This window comes from Labrus bergylta, chromosome 19, assembly GCF_963930695.1.
Source record: "Labrus bergylta chromosome 19, fLabBer1.1, whole genome shotgun sequence".
Lineage (NCBI taxonomy): Eukaryota > Metazoa > Chordata > Actinopteri > Labriformes > Labridae > Labrus > Labrus bergylta.
In genome coordinates, this window is record NC_089213.1 from 18,081,659 (window position 1) to 18,103,971 (window position 22,313).

Consider the following 22,313-nt stretch of genomic DNA (forward strand, 5'->3'; position numbering starts at 1 on the left):
ACATTTTAATGTCTTTACAATTACAGACTGCCTCAAAGTGTACATAACTACAAGCTCGATTGAACGCATGCTTTTTTCTCTGTAAATCTAAAAATAAAATCTTAGTATGATTTAATTGACCTTCTATGTTAAGGACCTACTTTACCCTCTCAGGGAAATGAACTAAATGTTAAGCCCTATTGGCAATCAGCTTAAATAAAGTGAAGAATCATGCTTGGCAGCAAAATGATTTGAGTAGGAGTGTCTGTTTTTGGGTGAGTGTATTTTACCGGGCTGCTCTCTTCGCTTGGCGTGCGAGGCTCCTGTTGGCTCGTCTCTGTCGCCTCAGAGTCCTGCTCTGATACTGAAGCAAACAAAACAAAAAGATGTGTAATCAATGACAGTTCTTCACTCTTTTCTTCACTCTCATGCCACTCTGTCACTCCATTTGATCACATTGAAGTAATAGAAAAGCCACTTCATGTAAACTTACAAGCTTTGCGAGTCTTGCGGGCCAGAGCTGCTGCCAGCTCACTTTGTACCTGCAGGGGGAAAAAGTGTCAAATAAGGGACAGAATACAAAAACTTTTTTTTAAATGGAGTAAGTTATATTGTAATGAATCAGCGCCTGTGGATCATTTATTTACAAATCTTGAGACACACAGGCTCAAACTGACCGTAGAAGTGAGCCTCTCAAGAGCTTTCATCTGGAGGATCTCACCGCAGATGTCCCTGTTGCCTTCAGAGTCCTCCTCTGACCTGAGACAGACAGAAACACACAGACACACACACTTTTACAATGCAGCTGACATGTGCTTCATCGTGTTCAAACATTCACCAGAGGAAAAGTTTTGAGCAGACACTTTGGTCCTCTCGACATCGCCCCCTAGTACACACAGAGGAGAAGGCAGTCAAAAACACATCGACTGTACCAGCTGGATGTTCTTAAGTAAAGACCTTTCTGCATTTCAACATTTATAATGATACAAGTCAACAGTAGCCAGTTTTGTATTTAACCCTTTGCGTGAAGAAACAACAACTATGTATCCAGTTATAAGAAATGCTCCCTGGTTTCTTTGAGGAAAAATCAGGGAGAAATAAGGTCGCAAAATAAGGCAGATGAAGATGACAAATTACTTTTTTTGTTCAGTTCACTGCTAAAAATATTCAATGCATTACAACACAATTTATATCATTACCTTTTTTAATTTAAATTTAACAGTTGAAAAGTCTTCGATGTTGTCAAAATGTGAATTTCTGCAGCTCTTTTAAAATTATGTCAGACAAAGCAAGCAATTTAAAAACATTTGAAGACGTTAACATGTGTTTTCACATTTTATTGACTGAACAAATATAACAAAGAGATCGGTCATTGCAGCCGTTAACATGATAAACTAAGACTATTTCTAGAGTGATTTTTTTGTCTTTTTCACAGAGTTGTAACTCTTGGTTTTATTTTCCCTACGGTCGGCCTTTCTTGTATTTTTACAGCTCCCATTTTTTGTAAGAAGAATCTCTCTGCTCCCCCTGTCTCGCTTTCATGTGGGTTGATTTAAAAAAGCTCCCAGACACACCCTCACACCCTTCCATTAATGTGTGACTCTTGATGAGAAGTGTTTAACGACATTAGAGCGTATGTGTGTGTTTGCTGTACAAGCAGGGGGTTGTTTTGGTGGTAAACTCGACATTATTCTCACAGCAATAACACAAGGTTGTACGGTTTGTCTTCAACAGCAGAAAACTGCACCCGAGGGTGCCTCATCTAATACGTTCTCTTTAAAAACAATGTTTGGAATGGTCTCCCACACACTGCCTCACCTCTGCACACACACAGTCACACAAAGATCATTTGCATACAATTTGGATTTTATCAACAGATCCCAGTGGCACTAGTAATAGTAATGGAAAATAAAGAAGCATTTTGTGACTGTGTGTATGATGTGCATGTATGATTGTGTGTGTCTTTTTGTGAACTGTAATCTGACAAAGGAATGAGAGGAGAGAAAATGATAACATAAGCCCAACCTGACACTTAAGCTATTTGCTCTGACACAAAAAGACAGACAGAGAGAGAGAGACAGAGAGAGAGAGAGAGAGAGAATCAGGTGGTCCAGCAGATGCAATGAGATGAAAATGAAAGCTTGAAAACGTATATTTTTGCTTCCCTTCTAATATTTATGGACAACAAAACTTTACTCTCTTTTAAAATAGGACAAATATTCTAAAACCTGACTGGGGAAAATTATCATTTTACTAGTGTAGTTCTTTGTTTCATTCTCATGAGATGTTAAATATCTCTCCTCAGTCATCATGATATTTCTTTCTCATCAGGGTCATCAAGTTGTTGTTTTTTTTCAGTCTGCATTCATTTGGTAATTTGTTGACTCACCATGAGCCTGAATGTAGCAGAGCTGCAGGATATGCACAGTGGGGGGCGTGTCAGCGATCATTAAGCAACACAGAGTGGTATCGATAGAGCATTAACATGATTGGTGCTCGCAACGCCTCCCACCATGAAAACCTGCAGCCATGTTCTGTGGTTTAGTAAGCCTGTGAGTGCTCGTACACAGGGTAAAGCTTGCATGTTAGATAAGAAGAATGTAATCTCTGTTAAAAACAGTGAGATTTTTTGTTGCCTTCGTCTCTATCCAAACTGTTCCTTCAGCATTCTGCCCGGTCTCTGATGTTTAGCTTTTTGCCCTTTTTTTGGAGCAGAGCCTTCTGCAAAGCAAGCAAGAGTGTTTTCTCCTCTGAAGCCAAGGTGTCATATTTAAGCTCCTGGCAGTTCTGCATCCCCTGCACACTGATAAGCAAAGAAGACTGAAGGAAAACCGTCAGCTTGATTGTTAGCTACTGACGCCACCGGAGACTATATGAATGAAGGCTGTATGTATAGAGGTATTACTGTATATAATATACAGGATAATGTGGGAATAAAGAGGTGGCCTTGTTAGGAGTAAATGTCGTTTGTTGAGATCTTTACTGTCACACAGAAAACCATTTCCAGTCATTTATTTAAACTATCAAAATTGTGTAATATAATATGAAATAAAACCCTTTCGCTTTCTGTTTTGGTGACTTGAATAACAATAAAAAGTGTTGCAGTGCAGTGTGTGTTTGTTTGTGTGCATCATTAATGTTATATGTTTATCAATGTTTCCAATAAAATATTACCATATTGCCAAAAATGCACATAATATGTAAGAGTTGTATAATATTAAGTGGGTGTTCATGTTGCTGCCTCTGTATATTTTATTTTTTGTCTAAACATTTAGTTTTTGAAAGGATAGCGGTGATATCTTACCATGAACCTCTCTAGGACAGGGTTCACACAAAAGGCTTACCATGGCTTGTAATAAATGTTAAAATGAACCAATGTGGTGACCTCTCCTGCAAGGGCAGTGTGCAGGATTTAGTTAAACTTTAATGCCTTCTCCTTACGCAGCTCTTCTAAAAAGCACTAAATATGCAGGTTTTAGGCCTGCTGTAACATGAGGCAAAGTGGAAGCGAGAGAAAATGAGACGGAGACACCGTTAAAGGTCATTCGTTTGAAACTGAATTGGATCTAAAATTGAGCTAAGAGAGGGAGCCAAGCAAAGGCATCATGGTAGAAGGGTTTTTTGTATGATAATGTTTGACTCACTCGCTTAAGTTTAAGGTAATGTAATACATGAAGCTGAAGTTTAAGAACTTGTTTGAGATTCTCATTAAGTGTAGCCTACTCCACAAAACAACGTTTGTTTCTGATGAGCACTGCGGAGAACAATGTTCAACAAACTAATCAACTTTAATGGTCGCAATGCGCCTTGCAGCGAGTATTATTGCTCAGACACAGCAAACCTTTGAGACATGCTGGCAGTGTTTATATGAAATGAATGACACACACTGAGAAACCTCTTCTGCACATGATACGCAGGACAAAACCCATTTAATTAATAGCCTGCTGATCTCAGGCTTCACTTTAGCAGAAATCGCTAGGAGGCATAGCAGTCTGGTAATGCTGCCTGATCATCATGTATCAAGCTATCATTATCTAATTAATTCTTGCATTATTTTATCAAACCACAGCAAGAGACAGGTAACATAATTCATGAGGAGAACAGCCATCAGTTACACCTGGAGGCATTTCTAATCTTGCTTCAGCTCCTTCAGAAGTAGTGTAAATCTAAAATGTGAAATTTTGTAACAACGCCACAGGTTAATGTAAGCACATAAATCCTAACTATGAATGGACCTGCTTGCATATTGAAGATAAGATCATGATAAGAAACCTGTTCCAATCAGATATGGTGCAGCAAGACCCGTTTATGGGTAAAGACATTCTAATGATAAGAATTTAAAAAACACTATATTTGATATATTCTGCAAATAATATTAACAATTATTTGATATATATTTCTGCATTGTACTACTGTATTCTATCTTAATTTTATGAATCCAGGGAGAACTTCACTCGTCTCCAAAGAAATTGGAGTTCAAGCACCCTGAGGCCGCCATGAGCATTGCTGAACAAGACTATAACAGGTGTTTTAACGAACATTTCTATATTTGAGCATGTTCAGACATTCTGAGGCGGTGCGCAGTGCCAGAATTTTATTTAAATCTCAGCAGTTTATCAGCCTTAAGGTAATTGTATCTCATTGTAAAAATGTTAACAAGATTCAAGGTTAAAAAATGGAATAGTGTTTTAGAAGAAATGCTCCACCAAGGCCCTTGGAAAGAGTTACATCAGGTGTTTTCCCCTCACAGCAACAACTTCTGTCCTTTACATCAATGAGAGAGAGAGAGACAGTGAGAGAGAGAGAGAGAGAGGAAGAGAGCGAGAGAGAGAGATAGAGAGATAGAGAGAGAGAGATAGAGAGAGAGAGAGGAAGAGAGAGGGAGATAGCGAGAGAGAGAGAGAGAGATAGAGAGAGAGAGAGAGATAGAGAGATAGCGAGAGAGAGAGAGAGAGAGAGATAGAGAGAGATAGAGAGAGAGAGAGAGATAGAGAGATAGCGAGAGAGAGAGAGAGAGAGAGAGAGATAGAGAGATAGAGAGATAGAGAGAGAGAGAGAGGATGCCTGAAGAGAAATGGTGTGATATTCAAAAACACAGACAGCAGCAGGGTCCAAGTGACAGAGAGCTAGAGTGTTAAATTCTAAATCTCATTGATGTCTAATCTACTAAAAGGGAAAGCTGCACTTCTAGCAGTCAAAATATTGAGCTGATTCAGTATATTCTACATTTACTACATCTACTCAAATAGTTAAGGGTGATTGATATATTTTATATCCTTCTATATCCTTACCAGCAGTGGGTAAAAGCATTCAACTCAAAACCTCTCTCCAACTAAATCCTCTGCACCCTGCCAACCCGTGGAGACACCATGGTTGAGTTCCTCTAAGTTGGCATGTCATCCACTTTACTGTACATAAAGTAGCTGATGGAGAACATAGGCGCGTGTACAGTAAGATACATGAGTTTTATATAAGTAGGTATGACATTCAATTCCCCTGCTGTCTTCCTCTACCTCTCCTTTCTGTGAATACGCACTTTGAAGTCGACACTCCGATGAATGTGTAGAAGCGTGCTCTTGTTCCTTCGCTCTGCATATATACTCTTTTTTTTTTCCCCCCTGTCCCCACCCAGCACCCATCTCACTCTCTCTCTCCCTCTGAGTGACAGATTGAGTTCAGGAGCAGCCTCAGCAGGAATCCCACACACAGTAGCAGCAAGGCAGGGAACTCTGGCTGACACTGCTCGGCATGTGGGTGTGTGCAGAGCCTGTGTCATGTTTATCAGTGATCGTATCATGTGGCAGTCTTTTGTGCAGGAGTGTATTTTTTGCTAAGGATGTGGAGGTGTCTGCGCCTACACATGAACATGTCTCTCACATAAGCAGATCGAGGATTTAAAACAGTGAATAGAGATTACGTTTCAAGCTGGGGTTTGAAAAATATTTAAGAGAGAGTGTATGTGTATGTGTGTGCGTGTGTGAGCGTCTATAAAGTTGCAAAAGAGTAATGTACTTGCAAGCATGAGCTTAAAAACATCTCCCAATACCCGGTCACTTGTCACATTTCAGAGTAAATCATCAGACAGACAATTGACCTCAATCTTAAATGTGAACGGAAACACTGTCACTTCAACTTTGATATCTTATCAGAGCAGTGAGCTTCTACTTCAGGTCAATGGACAACGCCAAGTACTTCAAAACTTTGTCACATTTTCCGTCAACTATGATCCACATTCGGCAAAAGTTTAACATTCTTCAAAGACAGAGAGACTCAGTGACAGCAGTGGAAACCTCTAACTTATATAATTTATAACAACCAAAGTATATGACTTAGAGTATAACTGTTTTTTATCCAGTATCCAGTTTTATCCACTTGTTATATGAAAGTTAAAAAAAACCTCCTCAAAATACAGCTGCACTGATACAATTGAATATTCATTATGTATGATTTTACATTTCTAAACTGTCTTCTTTTCTTAATCCAGCCTATTGGTGTTGCTGCATGTATAAAAAAGAAGCCATACTACGTCTTTGACCTAACACTGTGCATGTCTGCACATCATGTGTGTACATCGAAGGTATTAAGACAGCAGATCATCTCTGAGACAGTAAGGTGTTTGTATAATTTTAGAAACATAAAGTTTTATTTTCTCTTAAATCTAACCCGTTTTACAAAGAATCTGAATTTACCTGCTAGCTAGAAACTTGAATTAGTCGGTGGACGTAAAGATAGTTGAAGATTGTCACAGCTAATGGTGTTGTCCTTTAAAACTATATCATCCACCTCACAGCATAACTCACTATCGAAGTGTAATGGACACTTACGGGCTGTTGGATCCACCTCCAGAGCGGAACTGGACGTATGGGGCGAGTTGTAGGAGGAGCCTAACTGCCTCTGGCCACTCCCCTTCATTGGAGCGAAACTCACAGGAGGCGGAGTCACATTCCTCAAAGCTGAACTGGTAGTAAGAGTTTGAGTCTGAAAACGTCACCCGCTGGTCCACTGGAGAAAATAAGGCCACAAACACACACAAAAATCTATGATGACATCACTTATCAAACCACCAGTGTTATTAAAGGTTGGAAGGTACAGTTTAAGGACACATTAGCTCCCTTATCTAATTCAGCATTTCTTTCTGAATCGCCAAAAAGACAAAGTTATCAATTTTAATGAAATTTAAACAGATAACAAACCCTACTGCTTAGAAATAAGTTTAGTTGTTGCATTACAATTTATCTTAATTCTCATAACCTTGAAATTAATACTATTTATGCTTGTTTTTTTACGCCTCAAATTATACTGAATCAATGGATAATCAGGACGACTGTTAAGGAAATCATTCAAGTTGCTGCTCTTTGCTTTATAAAAGCAATAAAGAGATGATGCATTTGTTAAAAAGCAAAAAAAAAACATTTTGTCCCTATAGATTTGAAGCAGGAAAAGTGTGACCTTCCATTATGATTTTATTATTAGTGTGATTAATCAAGATGATTTGAGAAATAGGGTGAGACACACAATGGTAGTTTAAAGTTGACACATATTTTAGCACTAGAGGAAGAGAAAAGACATGTTGGCAACAATAAAACCTGGATAAACTCTTTGTAGCAGCGATTGCGGATTAGCCAGTCCAATGAACTGAATCTGAGCAAATGTCCAAAAGCTACTTGGAAAGCTTACTCATTCTTTGAAGAAACATTAACTGCATTTGAAAATTAAACCCTTTGTGAAAGGAATTGTCATGCACAGCATACTGAGTGTAGTTTTTACAGGCAGAATAAAAAATATTATGAATGATATCACAGACTTAATAGAATAAAGACATATTGTATTGTAGGCTCTGTAATAGTTTACATTTATATTCTATTGGAAGTAACATGATTAACTGTTTCATTGTTTACCTTTTTATAGATTTATTGAAAGTAGAAGATGTTCCTCGACAGTTCCAACAGATATCGATACAAAGTATAACCGCCTCAATAAGTGTGTGCATGAATGTATGTGTGTTTTTGTTTCGGGATTTACCTGACAGCAAGACTCCCAGCTCCAGCAGCACTTGCCAGACGCGCACAGCGGTGGTCCGACAGCGCACGTACACACACTGCTCGCACAGCCACTGCACCAGCTCCACCCCAACATAGCTACGCCTGTTGAAATACAAACACACACTTTCAGCACTCATTTAAATACACACATTTCTTCCCTCAGCACGAGCTTGTGTTTTTATTTAATCAATATGCATTGATTATTCATTAGTTCTCAGTAAGCCTTTTTCCTCTAAAAACACAGAATACTTTCCACCTGCTTCACCCCAGGATAAAATCCTCCCGTGTGTGTGTGTGTGTGTGTGTGTGTGTGTGTGTGTGTGTGTGTATGTGCTGTATATTGAATGAGTTTGCATGTTTTGCCAGACCATCTACGTCACACTTAGCTCGTCTTACTGCATAAACAACTTGACGGACCAATCAGGATGAGGCTTAATGGGTACTGGTGAGTCAAAGTTTTTGCTTCACCGGACATATCGATTGATCCCTGCACTCAGACAGACACAAGAGACACACCAAACACATAAACCAAGTGTACCGTATGATTCTGGCCAGGTGTATCTTGTCTTTGGCCGGGTACGGTCCGTTAGAGAGGAAGGCATTCCTCACAGTCCGACCAGCACATGGGAAACTCTGCGAACAAGACTGACACACACAATGAACATCAATGAAACATATCTTGCACTGCTGCTTTAAAATCTGATGTGATTAAAGATCCAAACAGAAATCCAAACACTTAATGAGACATGCACATTTGATGCAGAGAGGTGGTGTGGCTTCATGCAGCTGTCATTGACCGACTCACAAGGACAGCTCGATTTCTTTCCCCCTGAGGAATGAAACATTGACTGTGTCTACACGCTCCGCAATAATCCTGCTATTGAAGCTTGGGTGTTTAAGACCATATTTCAATTAAGCTGTTTACACAGTCTCTATCTACAGCCAAGCTTTTTGGCTATATGGTTGGCTTTTTAAAAATGACAGCACTTTGAGTAAACATAAACGTTTATAGAAGGCAGGCCGAGTAAGATAAATCGAGTATTTTCTGAAGCATTTAAGGCAACCCATGAATTATTTAAGCCATTAGAAAAATTGGTAAGTATGGTATTGAAGAAAGGCTATGTTTTGTTTGCATCTCATGCATGTGCAAGAAAATGAGACACATGCAATTGCAAAACCACATGAAACAAAACACATTACTGAAGATCATTGCATGCAAAATATATTGGAACTAGAGGCATGAGAGAAGACTGTTTTTTACAAAGAAAGCCATACATTCTAAATGTGTGTTGGCCTGGAGGACAGATGCACTGTGTTGAGGTTCAGAACCTTGAATGTTAACACAGGTGTGTTCGTTTTCAAGAAAAACAGCATGTATTATTGTCCTTTGCTGGAACCTGTTCTTCTATATAGCTGCTCTAAAAACTGCTACATTTCACATTTTGTGGTAGCATTTGGTGTGGTAAATAAAAAGCTTAAATTAAGTTTTTTTTTACAAAGTTAAGAGAGCCAAGAGGTGGAAATCAGAACCAACCTATAATTTATACTGCAGCTCCACCCATTGTCATCATGATCTATAGTCATCTCCATGGATTATTGCTTGATCAAGCTTTCAGCAAACAGGTCTAATCAGGTTTTAGTAAGCAGTTTTTAGACTAATACCTCCTGAAAAGAACTCAGGTTTCTAGGTAAGATGTGGGTGTGCAAAGATACAGTTAAAGGCCAAACTTTGAAAAGCATCGATTGCTTTATGCACCAAATCTATTCAAATACAAAAAAAGTATGTAAGTCAATGAAGTGATGTATGGCACATTAAGACTTTTATTTGTGCGTGTGTGTGTTTGTGTGTGCGCGTGTTTGTGTGTGCATGTGCATGTTTGTTTGAGTAATTGGAAAAAGCCCAAGGTAATATCACCACCTATGTCATCTGTTTGAAGGTTAAACAAACACTTTCCCTCCGCAGTAAACTCCGTGATGTCCTCCGCAGAAGGAGGACATCACCTTTAAGCCTGCTTGCATGTTTGCATGCATGCGTGCGCATGTGTGTGGGTGTGGGTGTGGGTGTGGGTGTGTGTGTGTGTGTGTGTGTGTGTGCACCTGCGTGGGCCTTACCTTGTTTACTGAAGGTCCAGTGCTCGGTCCTGGAATAGTGTCAGGCGATTGCTGTGGGGAAAAAATACACAATTCATAAGAACCAACACAAAATGACACACATAGAAAACACACAAAACAAACAAAGACTATGAGATGAGAAAGACCGGTTTTATGTTCCTAAAACATTAGTCAGGTTTTGTTTAAACCAATAGCAGCAACAATCATTTTTGTTGTGTGTTTAGTTTTTCTTCTAAAGAGAATAATGACCATGTGTCGTCATTGGTTTAACAGTTACACAGATTCACTCCAAGCCTCACCAGTATGAAACCAGATCTTTGGACTTATTAGCATTAACAAACATATATTTATTAGAATAATAATATGTCAAAAGTTAACAACATAACACAATAAATCTCTGATATGGTTACAAAATGAGGCATGTAGTAGCCTTTGCCATGGGTGTATCACCCCCTCTGCTTCCCCTTCCATGAAATAAACTCTTAATCTCTAATGGATTATTTTGGTGCCAGAGGAGCTAGAAGACAGCTTTCCCCACTGTGGTGATACATTTGTCATAAAACAGATTAAAAATGATAGTAAGTGTTGGATCAAGTAGAGCGGAAACAGCTCTACATGCAGACATCTGTTTCAGTGTTGCTCTGTAGTGTAATACATTGAGATGTAACATAGAAACATCTCATCTTGGTAAATCTGATGCTCAAAGAACAATTGTTTTAAAGGTCTCAAAGTCCCAGTTTTGATTTGAGATAACGTGTTTAAGCTTGAGCCCGAATCAGGTTCAATTAATCTTCAGAGTTAATAAAATACATCAAATGAAATATTAGGGCTGGGTCGATAAGCTTTTGTCCCCCGATTTGTTTTGATCCTGATTAGATTTTTTCTGAAGCATTGTGACACAACAAGTATTGCAATTTGATAGTATCAATTATTGCTATTTTCCCTCTTTTTAAACAAAAACAAATGTCAAATCATACAAGAGGACAGAGAGTTGAGTAATAATTCCAAAAGTAATGCACATCACGTCAGTCAGTCTCATCAGTCTAAATATCCCTGGTTTGCAGTTATTTCTAAAGATCACAAATATAACATTGTTATGACTGTGTTGAATGAAAGAATGAAGGAATGAATGAATGGAGCCCATCAGCCAGCCCATCACTTCTGGATACAATTATAAAGTTAACAATTTAACCCAAAATAACACAATAAATACCTGATACAAAAAGAAAGAGAGCAAGAGGGGCGAGAGCAAGAGAGACAGAAAAAGAGAGAGAGACTGCTTTCAAATATCCCCCTGTTCATTCATCTCTGATAGCATGTTACTGTGCAGAAGTTATTTTTCCTTCTGGTCCAGCCTTCATAATTAGATATTGTGAATATGTGGTGATCAAAAAGCTATTTCATTTTATCACTATCCTGGAACATGCCTCACACTGTATAAGGAACCCCGGGCCCCTAAGGTCGTCAGGGGCCAGCCTCCTCAGTGTACCCAGAATAAGAATACAGCAGGCTGAGGCAGCTTTTGGTTTCCATCGCCCCCTCCTCTGGAACAATCTGCCAGAGTTTCTGAGGTGTGCTGCAACAGTGGAATCATTTAAATCAGGGCTCAAACATTTCTGTTCAATGTGGCTTTTGAGTAAACCACCATGTCTGTTATTAGAGACAACTTACCTGCTTTACTTTGTTTTACTTACAAAGTAAGTACATAAACACTGTTTCTTAGAAATAACTTTTTTTTACTGTTTTCTTTTCATTAAGAACTTTTGAAGCACGGTTTGAAGCACTTTGAATTGCCTGGTGTCTTAAAGGCGCTATGTAAATAAACTTGCCTTGTCTATGTGTGTTGGTACTTTGTCAAAGACCATTTTTCTTAGGTCTTCATAAAAGGGACCGTAGTGGAAGTAAAAGTGTGAAAGTCCCTTAGCTGTATTGAGGATTCACCCTGCTGTTCTTCAGTATATGTTTAATTCTTTGAGGAAAGTTGTCAACATGAACTCAGCAAAATAAAAACAGAAGTATGTATGATTACAATCGATAACACTATTATAATGCTATAGAATTGTCTGCCTTCATCGATGACAGAATTTCCTGCAAAAAGAGTACAACTGGTCTGTAAACTAACTCTCTAAGAGAGATCAAATTGGTACAAATGAAAATGCACATAACCAACAGTGGGAGGTAGGTGTAGATGAAGAAAAATAAAGAGTTGGAGGCTTAACAAATCACAACAGTCTATGAATACATGTCAGGGGATGTGAGCATCACAGATGGAGAGGGAGAGCGATGAGGAGGTGAGACGGAGAGAGAGAACATTTTAATTGTAATCGTCAGAGAGAAAACGTGAGCAAGACAAACAGAGAGGGGGAGAGGAATACATGACTGTGGCTGTGACCCGTGATTGGATGAACAGCAGCGTGGCTGATCCCAAGCAAACACAAAAGCAAGTCTGCATATGCAGAGATGCTTAATCCTTAGCTTATGAATGTATCACACAGGAACTACTTTTCATAAAAGAAACTGCAAGATTGTTGGGAAATACCCAATTTTTCTGTCTTGTAAGGTGGTGATTTAGCTCAATTTAGCATAATCATTGGAAACAGGGTGAAATTGTCAGCTTGGTTTTGTTCAAATGGGAACAATATTCTCCTACCAGCGAGTCTCAAGCTCACTTATGAACACAAACTTTTTTAATTTGCAAAAAAAAAACAAAAAAAAAAAACAGGTTTAGAGGTTCTTATTTAGGTGACGTGATTTCATTATGAAGATCCACTTCTAATTATACTGCTGCTGACTTGGTTCCAACTGCAGCGTCTGTTTCTTTCTTTAAATGTTTTTACTGGACTGTTGATACAATTTTAAAATGAGCAGTTATACGTGGGAGGGGCAGTTCTTATTTCATTGCAGTTGGATGATATTTTGCAAAACTTATTAAGACTGCAACCTTTTTCTTAAGTTGTCACAATTTGAACAAGTTAAAGCACAAATAGTACTTGGTAAGGTTCAGGAAAATATGATGGATTTGGTTTACATTAAGGTTGCACTTTGGTTTCACATTTGGTCACTCGTCCTCTTGGGAGAACATTGAACAGCCTTGTAGGAACTGTCCGGAACATTGCCGAAAGCATCTCCTGCTACATCCAAAAACAAAACCCACAGACCCCCAGATCAAATACTGTGTCCCCATCAGACACGATATTCATGTCCCAGGTTCCCAGTTTTACTTGAGCTTTCTCTCTGCTAGTTTAACCTTAAACCAAACCAAACAGTTCGGCTAAGCTAGCATTAAAATATAATCATTTTCTAAAATGCTGAACAATTTTGTTAGCTCCATGTGAAAGGTCATCCTGACCTTGCCGCACTAATATGGCAATCAAATCATGAGTAATATCGATAACAGCTAGCGGCAGGAGAAGAAGAATTCCCTAACAGAAAGAATAATACACGGAGCAAAGAAATGATAACTGCAGACAACCTGGAGGAGATAAAAAGATCTCTACACTTAATTTGACAAAGTTAATTTCGCAGCAGGAAAGACCGAACGTCTTGATGGAGGAAGTGAAAACACTGAAAACCATGTTGACAGAGAAGGACAGAAAGGTATATGTGCAGAGGGTGGATGAACTGGAGCAATATTCAATAAGAGATGATGTGGTGTTAACAGGACTGGAAACTCGACACCGGACCTACGCCCGAGCTACGGCAAACTTGGATATTGTGTTGAATAATGTGTTTTGTTAATTAATATATGTGAAAGAGGGACAGATTATATAAGATTATTTCTGCTCCCTTTACCCTTTCCCTTTGTATTGACTTGTATGGTTTGGTTGATGAATGAATTAAACTTACAAATAAATAAATATCAAAAACCAAGTTTCAAGGTTTCTGTTTTTTTAATAATAAAAGTGTTATACATCAAAAAGAAGTTGCAAAGTGACAATAAACTAAACATCTTTGGGTTTTTTATTGTAATTTAAAAAAAACAAGCAAACGTTTGGACGCCCTATTGAGGATCGCTTGCTCATAATTCTCATGATATATAACAATCTATTGTCTAATCAAGAAAGTGTTCTGCACCAGATGCATTAGAAATGAGAGATCACAGAGAACGCTTGTGGTCACTCAAAGTTCAAAAAGCACGGCTGTTCCCCTCTCACAATAAATCCCGAGGCTGGACTTCTCGATATATCCACACTGGAAAACAATTTAAAAAGAGCTCAGTCTCTGACTTAGAAAAGTGCCAGCTCAGTATGAACAATAGATATCAGTAAAAAGCGGGGTTTTTTTCTGTGTTTGTGTGAGTGTTTGAAGACATACAATGTTTGGATTGGGGGTTAAGTAGAGCACACCAGCCAGCCAGCCAGCCAGCCAGGCACAAGACTAAATAAATTGCTTCTGACTCTTACTATCTCTGTCTTTCTCTGCTTTGTCTCGGTCGCTCTATCTTATCTCTCTATCTCTTTGTCTCACTATATACTGTCTGGTGAATACAGATCTCTCAGGAGGTCTTTGTTTCTTCACCGCCATCTACCATCTCTTCTCACTCACACACTAAAGACACACCAGTGTTAGAGGTGTTTCATTCACGAGACAAGAGATTAGTCGGCCGGACGTGTTTCTCAAAAACACACTCCTCCATCACAGGCCCCATCGCTGTCGTTACACCGGAGGCCAAAAGAGAGAGAAAGAAGAGAGGAGAGGATGAATGAGTAGGAATGAGAGCTATAAAGAGGGAGCACATGCTGACACGCTTATTTGTGTGATGACTTCAAAGTGTGTATACAGAGGGAGAGAGAGGGAGGGAGCAGCAGAGAGCGAGGTCATTATCTGCAAGAAATGGATTACTCTCAGATTAGATTGCTGAGCACAGTGACGAGCTGTAGCACGGTATGCTTGGCAAGCCTCCTCACACACACACACACACACACACACACGCACGCACGCACACACACACACACACGCACACAAGCACCCACACAAGCACAGTTTGCACACAGGCACACACTAAGCTCCTGTCGACTCCCCAACAGATCCCTCAAACAAGGAAGTAAAAACAGAGACATCATAGCAGCTATAACTCAATGGACACAAATACACACAACACACACACACTGCCAGCACACTTGACCTTTGATGTACAAACACTCAGGGTCGGTCTACAAAAGAAAGGTATGAAAATGTACCTGCTCATGATCTGAAATGTGATTGTTTCTTAGTCTTTGGTTGTAATAAACTAAAAACCTTGGAATTGGGGCGCTCTATTTTAATGTCAACTGGGATTAACGGAAATATTTACATATTACTTTATTTTCTGGCATTTCATAATCCACACTTTAAGTAAATAATTAAGTTAGTTCTCTGGAGAGTAATTGTAAGCGTTTGCATCCCAAAACAACATCTTGTTTTATATAATAAGTAACATTTTTCACCATTAAATATCTAAAAAGTAACCAGAACTACAGCTTTTTTGTTGAGTTGTGTTCATGCATTATTCCAACAACAACAGAGGATATTTCAAAGAAGAAGAAAAGAATCCGCCTCTCTTTGAGATATCTATCATCAGAAATTCAAGAATAATAATAAGAATAACTAATTATCCCTCATATTATACACAAACCTATAAAAACTACAATAATCCCAGGGCGCCAGATTGCCTATAGTGGTTATGTCGCACACGCCCCATGCCCGGAGTCTACAGTCGGCGTGACTACGACCTCTGCTGCATGTCACTCCCTCTCTCTCCTCCAAACGACTTCCTGTCTATCTTCAGCTGTCCTCTCCAATGAAGGCAAAAATGGCCCAAAAATATGAAAAGAAATAAAAAATACCATGATCCCACGTCATCAAATCCATCTTTCACTATGTTTTTATGTAGAACCTCTAAAGGCAGAAATTAACTACTGTGATTTTGGTCTTTGTAGGACAAGTATTGCATCATGTGTCCAATTTAAAAAAATATTTCTTATTCATACTGTATTAAAGTCCCTGAATTGTTTGAAAAAATAAAAACGTGCTGATTCATTTTCTCCTTCAGTATTTGACTGTGATTACACTTGCATTACTGTGCATATTTTATGTGTGTATGCATTTAGTATAATTAAGTGGTTAATGATAAGGATGATAATCTCACTATGCTAAGACTTCCAGACAAATACAGCGTTTTTGTGATAGCATGTGGAAACATTTATGCTGTGTGCAAGTGTGAGTCGAATCTCTCTCTCTCTCTCTCCTCCGCTCTTGCCCTTTCATCTTTCTCATCTCAATGTATAATGTAGTTATGGATGTGAAAGATTTCTGGCAGACATACAAATACACAACATAAACCACTCTTTTGCTGCATAATGATGCAGAAATGAGATAATCTTGGGGAGAATATCATCAACTTTCCTCTTATGCCGTGATCATAAATTCTGAAAGCTTATAGTACGAGTGTGATAATCTCATTCACAGCCTTAATTACAGTATGTGTTTTGAGAAGCGCACATTTCTATGGTATTGTGGGTTTGTGTTCAACTTTTCATCCAAAAAAAGCCTCCACTCAACAACTAGTGGTCACACAAAGTGTAATTTTTCATCAAATTCATCCAAATGTCTTATTTCAAACTATATAATCTGGTAACGTGATGCAGATGCAATACAATTTGTCTTCCATAAACACATCCGACAAAAAAACAACAACAAAAACATCATAATCCCCAAACAGAACACCATAATTAAATAGAGGCTCTTCAAAATTCAGCTGTTTTTCAAGATGCTTTATGCAAAAAAATATACCTCTGCATGTCTACACTTTTTCTACAATCAACATTCATGACTTCCTTTATTTGCATTAAGAAAGCAAACAGTCAGGGCGCTTGAAGTTGTGTCACGCGCCACATGTACACTGGCTTTTATCCTCGAAGCAGGTGGCCAAGGTTCGACTACTTTACAGCATGCACTTCCCAAATCGCTCATCCTCATCATCACTCACAATGTTCTTGCACTAGTGTACATATGGTGATCACAAATAGAGTCTCTACACCAATGCCTCTGCATCAACAAAGGCCAGGCTTACACTGTATGAAGTGAATCGTTAAGCACACCAGCGCTCACACTGTACTTACATCATATGTCCAAATTCTCAATCATCAGAAAGTCATCTGACTGGTCTGGACGGTGGATCAGGCCATGATCAACAATCATTCCCCCCTGTCCACTGACTGCAGGCTTAAGCAAAATACCATGGAGTTTTTGCCTTTTTTCCTCACAGGTAGTGGTGAAACAGGTCACAGTTGATCAGTTGACGGGTCTAAACATGACTGATAAAAAATGTATCATTCATCATTGTGTTAAATAAATGAACTGCAACTGACTCCCCGTGCAGATTCTCAGTAAAAAGAAGACAGCATTTAAGAAGTGCATGGAGGCACAGTGGAGATCAAACAATGATAAAACCCTAAACCCTAAACCCCAAACCCTAACCCTAACCCTACCCACCATTTCATCTCACCATGTCTTTATTTATCATGCAGGTATCAGCTTGTAGTTGATAACATCAAACAGACAATCAGAAAGTTAAAGTATCAGCCTGCTGTTGTTTGTAGTTGTAAACTTAGCCAAACAAGCTTTGTTTAAAAAGCGCTGTATTGGTTCAAAAACTGAAGATATAGTTGCTAAATGTAAAAATCCTGTTTTGTTTTGTGTGACTCACTCACCGTGATCTGCAGGAGCTTCTAGTGCACAGACGCACACAAATGAACAGTGTGCATATTTTACATTTTCAACATTGTCAAAACTCACAACAGAAAAATATATTGATTTTGTAATTTACAGAAAATTTGTTACTGAAATATTTCTGTTCAGTGTATGTAAAGCTGATGTCTCTAATGGAGGGTAACAAATACTCGTTATGAAATGATGAAGCTTTTCATATTACAGACGGTTTATATCTATTTAAATGTCGTCTTTTTTTTTGATGATCCTTAAAATTATCCAATGCGTGACAAAAATCTGTGATCTGATCTGAACCCTGAGAGTTGGGATCCGTTATACTCACAAGTATCATTACAAATGTTTCAGCATATACCAATATGTTCCACTCCACTTTCAGTATGGATTAGTGCGTGACTGACAAATAAGAATCCTTCCAGGCTGTACTTCACTGAGCTGTGGTCATCTATTAAGAGGAGATAATAAAACTATAGATGTACCCATCCTCAGTGTACAAATCACCTTTGCAAGTGTAATGGCATTAGTGTAATTCTCTTGTCATATCACTGCCAATAAAGGACTTATAATTGAATACCAGAGCAAGTCACAACAGAGATTAGGACAGGATTCAAAGGTGAGGCTACAAAAAGCTGGCATCAAATGTGACCCACGGCTTTGTGCAAATCAACAGTTCAATTCACTTCATCAGCTGTCAAATATTAAAGAATCACGGGAGGATGTTCAAAAAATCTGTGCCCCGAAATAAAAATAAAGGACGAGAATCTATGTGAAACAACAAAAGAAGATCAAAGGTGCAGTGCAGAAGTGTCCACCACAGGAAACAATGCTGTGATGTCACCGTTTTCTTTTTCACTGCAATAAAAATAAAAAAAAAGCCGTAAATGCTACGTTATCTTTTGCACATATAAAACAAGTGTGCTGCTGTTTAAGTGTGTGAGTGCCCGGCTAATCAAAGTCAACTGCCAGAGTGCAGAAAGAACCAGTCTGGACAGAACAGCCATACCTTTACACTAGTTACCCACGCCTCATCACACTCACCCACACATGCACACACAGTTAGATCAGGCAGGAGAAGAAAAACACTACATTTTCTGATTCTGCTTAAAATTCAAATCTTTTCCTTCCCTAGTTTCAATCACAGAGAACAAAAACATGTCACTGATGCAACAGGCTAACAGGCTGCCACTGAAGTGATCTTATTTCTTACAGGAGTCCTTTTTCTACCTTTTGATTTTGTTCTAAAATTGATGGAAGATTTCGGCTACTTCTGGGTTGTTTTATGGAAAGAGAAGTTAGTGATAATAATCAGAAAAATAACAGGAACACTAAGCAAACGTAAAGCATAAGCCCTTTGAACATCACAAGAAATAACAAGATGTACCAGGACATAAAACATTCACCTCCTCTGTCCACAGAAGCTTAACACGACCAAATTGCTGCATATCTTTATCCCATTTGGCATTTGGTCCTGGCACTCACTCTCGGGAATCGGGGACACGTTTTCTCCTGACTGTCACTGACGATGAAGATGAGTGGAGTGGACACTTTGAGTAGAAATTTGGCCTGTCAGGTGTTTTCGTTCTACATCAGGGCACATTGAGTCACACACATTTACTGCTTAGTAGACACATCACGACAAGAAAGAACAAGGGGACCCATGAGAAGAGTTTTAGAGGATTGGGCTACAAATTTGTCCCATTTGGACTGGGAATGAAACCCGGCTTCAGAGAGGCTAGTTCATGCAAAACAGACTAGCTTGAGCAAAATCAAACAAATAATTAGTAAATTAAAAGAGATAGGCCTAATTTACTTTCATGTTGTTGTAAAAGTTGCAGTTTCCGCACCTTGGTCAAATTTGAGTTTTTGCTGCAACCCATAATTTTATATAATTTCACTTAACCCTTTGAGAGCTAAGGTTGGTCAGATAAAAAAAAAAAAAAGACATCACCTTGAGCTTCCAGTACAGCAAGCAATGACAGGTTGCATCGATGTTACATTTTTATTTGTAGCCTAACTGAAAAACATGTGAAAACACAGTGTAGGCGCATAGCTGCAAATTATTTTTTGTAGGCCTAGCCTATAAATATGTAAAGGTGTGTATTTCTTAGTGTATGCTTGGGGTAGAGGTGTTGGTGTGTGAAGTGAATCTCTTGGTTACGGTAGTGTTGCCTTGACGACCGGAGTGTGAAGGTATGATGATGTCCAACAGCAATTGGTTATTTTTGATGTATCACGCACACATGTACACGTTTACACATACACACTGCCTCTGCGACAGTAATGTTTGTGTCAAAATGCAAACACCTGAGTCGTGACAGGGTTATGAAACAGCCCCGCGGCACAGAGAAACGTTGTGGTGAAAACTGATGGTTAATAAAACAGTCAGTCATTCATAACCTCAAACATATAAAAAACCAGGAAGGAAGGACGGACAGTCGGTCCGCGGTCTGTTTGAAGTACTCACGCTCTTCTTCCGCAGGTGCAGCCCGTGCTTCAGTAGTCCTGGCAGATCCCGGATTTTGTGTTTGAGCTGAGCCTGGTCTCGTGCACTCCGGTTCCATCGCAAACCCGCGAGCAAGCCGTCCTCTGCGGGCTCGGACTCGTCCATGGTTCGTCTCCCGACTTTTCCTGTCTTTCCTCGAGCTTCCGCCTGCGTGCGCTCGAGCTTGGGGTCTCAACACTGGATCCTCACAATGAGGCGCACCGCCGCCCGCGCCCGTACGCCATTTCCCCCCGCCTCGCGCTTACACTCAACGACCTGCATCTGCAACCAAACCGCGCGCGGCGTTAACGACCTATGTGTTCCGCAGCACGCGACGCTGCTGCTGCTCCACCCAATGGCTCGCGCGTCCTACTCCTCCATACTGCCAGGTTGATGTGTGGGGGTGTGAATGGAGAGGAGGAGGAGGAGGAGGAGGAGGAGGAGGAGGGGGGGTTGTCACAGGTGCACAAAAACATTGCATCACTTCCACCTTCATTCCACTGTTGCATCGGTGCAGTTAACATTTAAGTAGCCTATCATTTTAAGTGTAGTTACATCATAAGTTGTAAGCTTAATTAAACACAATAGCCTACTAAATAATAGTCGAGGGGGGAGTAGTATAAAAGGAGCTAGTGGAAGCTCAGGATGACGACGTCATCATATTACCTGGCTCAAATTTCCATAGGTAAACAAAGAGCAGCCACAGAGTGCATGTCCCTGTGTGTGTGTGTGTGTGTGTGTGATACCTGGCAAAGCATTTTTTTTTCAGGTTTTGGAGCTGGGCTTTGTTCTTACTTTGTGAGAAGACAGTCCGGTTTAACCTGAGGGCAGAAGACAGGTGAGCTGAAACACGAGAGGCTGCCCCATCCTCCATGCTGTCTGTGGGTTGTTAAAGATGAGACACCATGTCTGTCATGTGGTTCCAAACTCTATAAATGTACATAATAAATCTCATCAGACAAATTGCCTTTAAAGGCCGACCTTTCTTTTGTTGTATCTTTTTTGTTGCTGTAGTGTACTGTATGTTTAAACCTCTAATTTAGCAGCGATTCAGACCTACAGTATGCCCATCCTGGTGTACTATAGCCTTTTGTCATTCAAAAAGAAGAAACTCCAAGTAACACTGCAGCTTCTTTACCGTTTTGATACAGTGAAGTAGGTTTGTTTGTTATTCACTTTAAAAGATTTGGAAGCAGACTATTCAGTGTTAGCTTGTCTTCTGTAGGCGGCTACTGACAGAAAGTTCTTTTTTGACTCAGTTCTCTTTTAGTGTAAAGGATATTGTTTGTGAATTGTACTTTGTCTCCCTTTGTGTCTGTTTGTAACTTCGTGTTTTTGCTGCTGACTTTCCTGACCAGGTCTCCCTTAAAAAAGATTTGTAATCTCAGTAGGACCAACCTGTCGACACAAAGGTCAAATACAAATGAAATACAAATAACAAAACTCAGTGGGTGTTCATGTTTTTTCTTCTTATTCAGACCCAATAGGACCACTACGATAAAATGTTTTTTTTTAAATAAACAATTTGAATATCCTTCTTTCATACTGATTTCAGGATTCTGCCATTTTATGTCAAAGAGCACTTAAGAGTTAATTTTTCCAAGGTGCAATCCTTTGCCAAAAAAACAAAAGGTCCTACCTTATTGTTTGCTTACAAGTAATGGTGCAGCTTATAGAACACTTACTGTACTGTAGCCCAAAAGAGGCAACATGCTGCAACTGCCCGAAAGATTTCTACTAGGACAAAGAGCTGCAAATTCAGAAATGATGCACAGCCAAAGAAAAAAAAAAAAAACATCATAAAAAAACTGTATCCAGCCACCCCAACATGCATTGATTTTGAATTTGCATGGTTTAATTAATAGCCCCCTTTCCCACTGAAGACCATTCTTTAATAAAAGTAATCTCTGTTCCTCGGGTATTTCCAGAAAACCCTGTCAGGAAACAAATGATGTATTTTTCAGTGATCATACCATATTGAAACAGTGACG

General features: G+C 39.3%; 1 protein-coding gene across 1 annotated transcript in view; it reads right to left on the bottom strand.

The window, feature by feature from the left end:
* Positions 1-20,731, bottom strand: part of rapgef5a (Rap guanine nucleotide exchange factor (GEF) 5a) — a 49,468-nt gene extending 28,737 nt beyond the window's left edge. The window contains exons 1-8 of the mRNA XM_020631634.3: positions 20,305-20,731; positions 10,134-10,184; positions 8,560-8,666; positions 8,002-8,123; positions 6,804-6,981; positions 657-738; positions 473-521; positions 270-343 (exon numbers count right to left, since the gene is read on the bottom strand). Of these exons, the coding sequence (XP_020487290.1) occupies positions 270-343; positions 473-521; positions 657-738; positions 6,804-6,981; positions 8,002-8,123; positions 8,560-8,666; positions 10,134-10,184; positions 20,305-20,448 (807 nt within the window). The 5' untranslated portion in view covers positions 20,449-20,731. The remainder of the gene's footprint in view (positions 1-269; positions 344-472; positions 522-656; positions 739-6,803; positions 6,982-8,001; positions 8,124-8,559; positions 8,667-10,133; positions 10,185-20,304) is intronic.
* Positions 20,732-22,313: the final 1,582 nt, after the last annotated feature.